A 7,241-nucleotide genomic window follows, 5' to 3' on the forward strand; every position below is an offset into this window, starting at 1 on the left:
CTTAATCCTCGAGTCCCAGCCCGGTGACCTTCGACCCCTTGTCTTCCCCCTTTCTCACAATCCGCTTTCCTATCTGACCATTATCAAAAAAATTAATAAAATCCACTGGAGCTGATAAAACCTTGAAAAAAAAGAGTAATTTTGTCCATATTTAGCAGAAGATTTCTTAAAATCATCTAAAAATTCCCTATACTTGCATTAATATCCCTCAAACTTCTTTACATTTGTCTAAGTAAGAATTGCAAACTTCAATGCAGTTCACTGGATTTATAAATGATAGATCAATGCAAAAATAATGAGGAATGTACTTCCTGAGATAGTTAACACTTGGGATATTGTTTCACACCCTAACCTGCTTTAAACTTCTCTACCACTTCCTCCCTGACCGGTCTGCTGTGGTTTTCTTGGTCTTTGTGATCCTGATCCTTCACTAAAATTCTCGGACAAACGTCTGAGGCTTTCGTTGATTTCACTGAGCTCAAATTATGCACAGGTAGACTAATTACTAATCAGATGACTTCTGAATATTTTGATTTAATTTCAAAATGTATACAGTTAAACTTCAAAAATGTGCATTTTATGTTAATTCACAGGTTAGGATGTTTGGCTGCAAAACTTCTTGAAGGATCAAACTTTGGTTCCAGTATTATAAGTTGATCCCAACTGATGGCTGATTCAGTACAATTAGTAAAGTGTGATTTATTTATTTTTTTTTTTTTAATGTTATCTGCTCTTTAGAAGAAACAAAAGCGCCCTGTTCATTCAGCAGCCCAATTAGTGCATACATACATAGATACCTTCCCAGGTATGAATGGTGGCTAAGTCAGGAATTTGCCTTGTTTAAATGAAGCCAAAAATAAATGTGAATGCATCACTTTGTGTGTGAGTGCGTGTGTGTGTGTGTGCGCGTCAGTTTTTTTAATGTGACGTGGGTTTTCACAGGGCTTATATGACACGCGGCAGGTCACTTAGCGGGAAATAAGCCACATGTCCAAACACAGTTCAGAAAGGAACAACAGATTTCAGCATGTTGACAGCAGTGATACTGTCAGCGCTCCTGATGATGGGGGGTCTCGGAGGGGTGGCGGCGTCTGACTTCCACGTCTTCGGGAAGTCCTTCCACAACGGTGAAGCCCTGCGAAGCAGCATCGACGACAGCCACTCTGTGAGGAAACAGCCGCGCCAGCAGGTAAGAAGCAACCAGAAACCAATGACTTGTGTGTTAGTTTTTTGTTTTTTTTCCTGAAACCCATCTTATATTCTGGGTCTCCAGATAACCGAGGTCCAGTTGATGCCCTTTGTAACTTTATTTTAGATCTTGTACTTCATAAGTGGAAGGCTTTTCTCCAGCTTTGTGAGGGCTAAACTTAAGATGTAGTATAAGGCGTAGATTTTCAAATGGCAATAAACTATTTCAATCCAGTAGAAAGAGCCGTTGTATAACAGTAAAAGAAATGCATGCTTTCAGAGCATAGCATAATTACAGCTATGCATCACCTCTTAGTGTGATAATCATCGTCATCAATCAATTTTGTAACTCAACTCTCTTGTTTTTGAATAATTTTCAGTAGATCTTTCTCACTTCCTGTTTCAAAATAACTGTCTAATTAATTTTAAGTTTATTTACATGTGTGCTTTGGGTTATTTAGTGTAAAAAAAAGCTCCATAAATAAAGACTAATTGATCGATTGATTGATCAAGGTCCTATCATGCTTTCAGATAGCATCAAAAAGAAAATCACCAAACCATTTTACTTTTGAAAAATAAACATTAAATGTTTGCTCTTTAGCTTATAGGACAACTAAAAATAGTAGACGTTGATTTGTTACTGTCACTTTTTGAAAGTGACAGTAACAAAGGCCCGCATTGAAAATCCACTTGATCTGATTAAATGCAATTCTAACATATCCAGATACCGAGTGGGCTCCGCAGAAGTTTGGATCTGGAGAGCTTCAAGCTGCACGTGACTCCGGCCACCAGCAGGAACAGCCTGCCGACCATCATCAAGCTGTACCCCCCTACGGCCAAACCTCTCCACATGCACGCCAACATGCCGCTGCGCTTCGGCAGGGACAGCAACGACGAGAGGGTGCCCAACTCCAGCCCCAACATGCCCCAGAGGTTCGGGAGGTCCTGGGAGTTGGTCGAGATGTGCGGAGAGTGCCGCGAGGCACGAGACGCCCCCAGCCCGGTGCTGCCTCAGAGATTTGGAAGAAACGCTCCTTACTGGAGTCTCCTCAGGACGCTGGCCAGTGAACACTTGTTGGACGCTGGCTTGCACTGGTAATGACACAATCTTAAATATACCTCTTACACTCATCACAACCACTAACCCTGCTTCCTTTGCTATGATTAAAGCGTCTTATTATCCAACAGGACTGAAGATTTTGACTACAAAGCCAGTTCTGAAGAAGACGTAGACACAGACGAAAAGACCTTCAAAGGATAGCCAGATCTTCCTTCCATTGAGTGTTTTTATTGTAAAGATGCTTCAAGCTATTAAAACAAAGCTTAGATCTGGAGTATTTCCATGTAGATGTTGTCTCCTGATAATAATGTCCTTCTCTGTATTGAAACTGATCTTATAGAACAATGAGGTTTATACAAAAAGTAAAAAATAAAGCTTCAAGCAATGAGAATGCAAAATGTTATTGTGTTATTCATCTTAACCCGTCATCATTTCTGTAGAAATGTCCCAAGATTCTTAGGGATATTCTGGAGAGAAAGCATAAGGTTCATCATAAAGCCCTTTACTTTGAATTATTCTCTTGAACTGGATTTAGAGGGGAGTAGATACGTTTTGAGCTTAATGCGGTTCATTAAAAAATGAGCAAAACTGAACCTGCTATAGCAAGCTGCTGAGGATGCAGTTGTTGCATTATTTGAACACTAGAGGGTGCAATGAACGTGTTTTAAATCAAAAACCTTCCCTGATTGCTGTGCTACAAACTCATCATGTCACTATTACAACAAGAGAGAACAACAAAATGTGCACAATACCCTTTTTTCACACTTAGATTTAGCTTTACAGGACATATGAATTGGAAACAGTACTCAAAGTACTGGCAGAAAAAAAATAGCTAAATTCATCATTTCAGTCAAGAAGCTGTTTTTGACAAAAGCTTGTCAAAATCTACATTTGGCAGGGGTATAAAGGAAAGCGGAAGTATGCATTTTTTTTTTGTTTCTTTTTTGGGCAGTTCACATCACTGAGTTGTTTGCAAGTTATCCAATATTAATCTTATTTGCTTTAAGAAATAACAGCTTGTCGAAATTACACACTGAAATATCAAATGAATATTATAGATGCTTCCAGTCATCTGTAATCTGTAATCATCCAGGTCATCTGATCAGAACTTCTTAATGCCTACATGGAAAACTCTGTCTCACTTGTGAAACATGGTCGTGACAGTATCATGCTGTGGGGCCGCTATGATCAGCAGGGACAGTGAAGCTGGTTAAAGTTGATAGGAAGATGGATGGAGCTAATTACTGGACAACAATGGAAGATAACCTGACTGAGGCTGACTTGAGACTGCAGCGATGTTTTATTCTCAACATAAAGCGGATGCCGCAACGGAATGGTTTACGTCAACACATATTCACGTGTTACAGTGACCAAATGTCTCAGACAAATATCAATTAGCTAACCATCATAATTTTTAAGAAATACACAAAATAAAGCAACCTAATGTGGAAAATTGTTTATTATATCTGCATACTGTTTGCAAGTCTTCGGCAAAACATTTGTTTCAGAAGTACACAGGTCAAAGATAACAAATCTGATATGATGACCACACTCTTGACAATAATCTACCTAATGTTTCTTCTCCTTTTCAATCAATCTGAAAAAGCTATTAGTAGCTTTCCCTCTACATAATGTCCAAGTTTCTCTTGCTCCTCCTTAACAGGAGCTGGTTTTATCTATATAAAGTAAGACAGCAGGTCTGATCATGCAGCTGGCAGCACTACTGTTCCTCTCTGTGCTCTATAAACCCATTCCACTGACATTCTGAAGTCATTAGTGCACACACCAGATGTGTCTGATTGTTTCTGTCTTGTTTTCCATTTAGGCATCATCTGGGATGAGGAAACTCTGAATGTCTACCTTGAAAATCCAAAGAAGTACATTCCTGGTACCAAGATGATCTTCAGTGGGATCAGAAAGAAGAAAGAAAGAGCAGATGTTATTGGCTACTTAAAGGACGCGACCTCCTAATATACTGACACAGTAGATTGCGTTCAAACAGCTACACATATAGGGACTGAATGAGCTTTTATGAGTCAGAAATGTGCTGTTTCTCTTATTTTTTCATGCCTATTCATTGTGGAATAAGCCGCTCGACGCACATAGTAACACCTATGCTAAACTATTCAATTATATTTATCTTGTTTGTTCTTGCTGAAGATATTGATTGTTCAATTCTGGTTTAGATTTGTACTGGCCCTTTTTTTGAATGGGTTGAATGGGGAAGATATTTTACTCTTGTCCTCATTTCTCGTATTTTAAGAACAGCAACTTACAAGCAAATCTTTTCATTTTCAATTTGCTAGAGCAGATCTTGACAGGTTATGTGTAAATTTGTAATTCAGCAGCTGGGTCAATAATAAGTCGTTTCACATCATAAAATTTTCTTAAGAGGTGTTGTACAACATCTGAACCAATAAATAAAATTGTTTTGTGTCAAATCTTGTATTTTCCTTTTTGCTATGTCTCAGAGGGCAGGGGATTTTTTATTATTTTTTTTCTGTTGTTGGTTTTCCTTAGCAGGAGTTTTATATTAGGTTTTCTGGCTGCTGCATGGGAAGTTAATTTGAGTAAAGCACTGCATTGTATTGCAATGTATTTTTTACTGTCAGTTGCTAAAAAATAAATAGTTAAAGGCTACAGACCCTTCTTTGTGTTACTGGACATTTACATACAGTAATGGCAAGAGTAAAAAGTACATTACAGTTTTCTCAGTCATTTTGTTGCATTTCTCAGAACAGATTTGAAATGTTCAAAACCGTACTTGTTCAGTCTTCAAATTATCGTCATTTGTGCACATCCAACAAACAGTTAATCATTCATTTGAGCAGGTTGCAAATGCATTGGTCAATAATACAATTGATAATGTACGATTACTTGCCTTTTCCTACATTGTCTTCTGCTTATGTCATCAAAATGTATAATATGGGTCTCTGTTTAATGATCGCAACCTGTGTAATATTTAACCTTAAATTTGTAATATAGGTCTTTCCATGCAAAATGCTTTAAAAAGTTGCCATAATGTGTCAAGCTTATCTTTTTTCTTAAATCTGTCCTGAGCTGCTAAATTGATCCCAGGTGAATCTTGACTTTTTCCACCGAACATAAATGTGTGAAGCATTAGATCAACCAATGATCAACTAGTTTTGTGAGGGATGAAAAGCAGAGGATGTGACTGTGCCGTCTTTACTATATTTGACCACTAGAGGGAGACAAACGTTTTTAAAGTCAAGGCGTTCTTTCCATAATGCTACCACAGTGGGTCGCCATGCTGTGTTGAAACAATTATTCCAGACAATTGTGATTGTGAAACAAGCCTCTATTTTTAACCCCAAATAATAAAGCACACAAAATGTTTTTTTGCTTATCTGCTAAATAGTTGGAATCAGTCGCAAGTTCCATTGTCTTCTGAATACCACAACCTTTTGCTTTGTACAAGCTGTCTTATTCATGTTTTTGCTTCTTACATCATCAATATAATGGGAAAAGTTACTGAGAGCCTTCAAGCCTTCAAGAAAAACGATAACTCAGCTTACCTGAGTTCCACGCAGCCTTCACTGGGCAAAATAACTTGATATGGTCATGCTCCATGACCCCAGTTTGTCCTAAAAAGTAAATGACACAGCAACTCAAGTTTTTTACAGATTACAAAGCAAGTCACAGCTCATCTTATCGTGTTCTAGGAGCGGTGTTTCTCTCAAATATAGAGTGACCTTGAGAACTAGAGAGGCTGGTTTAAGTTATGGCTCCATTGTAACTGAAATCATATGATAAAGCGACAATCAGATTACAAACGGATTACAATAAAACTACCAGAGACCAGAAGATAAACAGAAAAACTGAGCAAGACGGAGATGTCTGGCTAGCAGCTTTAAAGGATAGTTTAAGGATATCATGCTTTTGAAGGGGATTTTACTGACAGTCTTGCACTGGCATGTCAAAACCACAAAGCCATAAAAGAATTTGAAGAGTTTTATTACAGTGTGGATTAATCAAAACCGAGAGTCAGTTTGATATTTAAAGTGAAGTGATATATTATTGGTGCGTTGGCACAGTGATAGATGAGTACTGTCCCCCCAGCACTCAACACTTCAAGATTATTGATCTAAAATTTTATCTATATTTAAATACACCAAAGCCCATTCTCTGCAGCCTGTTCTTTGCAATGATGTTCTAATGTACTATAGTATAACTTTATATCACAGGACTTTATGTTGCATGCTGCTCATCTCAGCCAAGAGTTTTTTTGCTGTGAGGAAAGGAAGCTTGTTTTCTTGACATGACAGTGAGAACAGCCGGTCTGGACAGGCCGGCCGGGGTTGGTGGTACTTTTCGTTTCTGACTCTGAGCTACGCTCCGACAGCAGGACATGAAAAGCCTACAACTGTCACCACACGTCTGAGGAGGCAGACAGTTTATTTTTTTTATGAGGCCGCATTTATGAAAGGTTCCTGCTTTGCCAATAAGCAGTTAAAATTTTCACTTTTCATACAGGTGTCATATGGTACGAGGAAACGCTGAACATCTACCTCGAAAACCCAAAGAAATACATTCCGGGAACGAAGATGATCTCCAATGGCATCAAAAAGAAAAAGGAGAGAGAAGACCTTATTGCTGACTTGAAGGATGCGACCTCCTAATACGCCGATGATCCCTACAAGAGCATTGTTCATCTTGATGAAATAAATATTTTCTCTATGAACAATAGTTACAGGTTTTATTCCTGACTTGCTTTTGAAAAGTTGGGTGTCAAAATTTTTAACAACCGCTGACTCATCATGATGTTTAGGTTTCTTGGAAGTGCCTGTTTTTAATGACCATGATTGACACCGCCTGCAGTTTGTGAATATTCCAGAAAGCAAAAGTTTTACTGCCACACGCACAAGAGCTGCATTTTTACCTTATACTCTTATTTGTCATTTTTGCCTAACTTTATTTTTTCCCTACATGTTTCACACTGTGTTCGTTTTTCATGTTGCATCAATGGAAAATG

At 38.3% G+C, this 7,241-nt stretch overlaps 1 protein-coding gene across 1 annotated transcript; it reads left to right on the forward strand.

Annotated features, from left to right (window-relative positions):
- Window positions 1-918: 918 nt before the first annotated feature.
- Window positions 919-2,646, forward strand: npvf (neuropeptide VF precursor). The gene is made up of 3 exons (XM_028035376.1): window positions 919-1,189; window positions 1,913-2,283; window positions 2,377-2,646. The coding sequence occupies exons 1-3, from the start codon at window positions 1,028-1,030 to the stop codon at window positions 2,447-2,449; spliced, it is 606 nt and encodes a 201-aa protein (XP_027891177.1). The 5' UTR covers window positions 919-1,027; the 3' UTR covers window positions 2,450-2,646.
- The last annotated feature ends 4,595 nt before the right edge of the window (window positions 2,647-7,241 follow it).

Source organism: Xiphophorus couchianus, chromosome 13, assembly GCF_001444195.1.
Source record: "Xiphophorus couchianus chromosome 13, X_couchianus-1.0, whole genome shotgun sequence".
Lineage (NCBI taxonomy): Eukaryota > Metazoa > Chordata > Actinopteri > Cyprinodontiformes > Poeciliidae > Xiphophorus > Xiphophorus couchianus.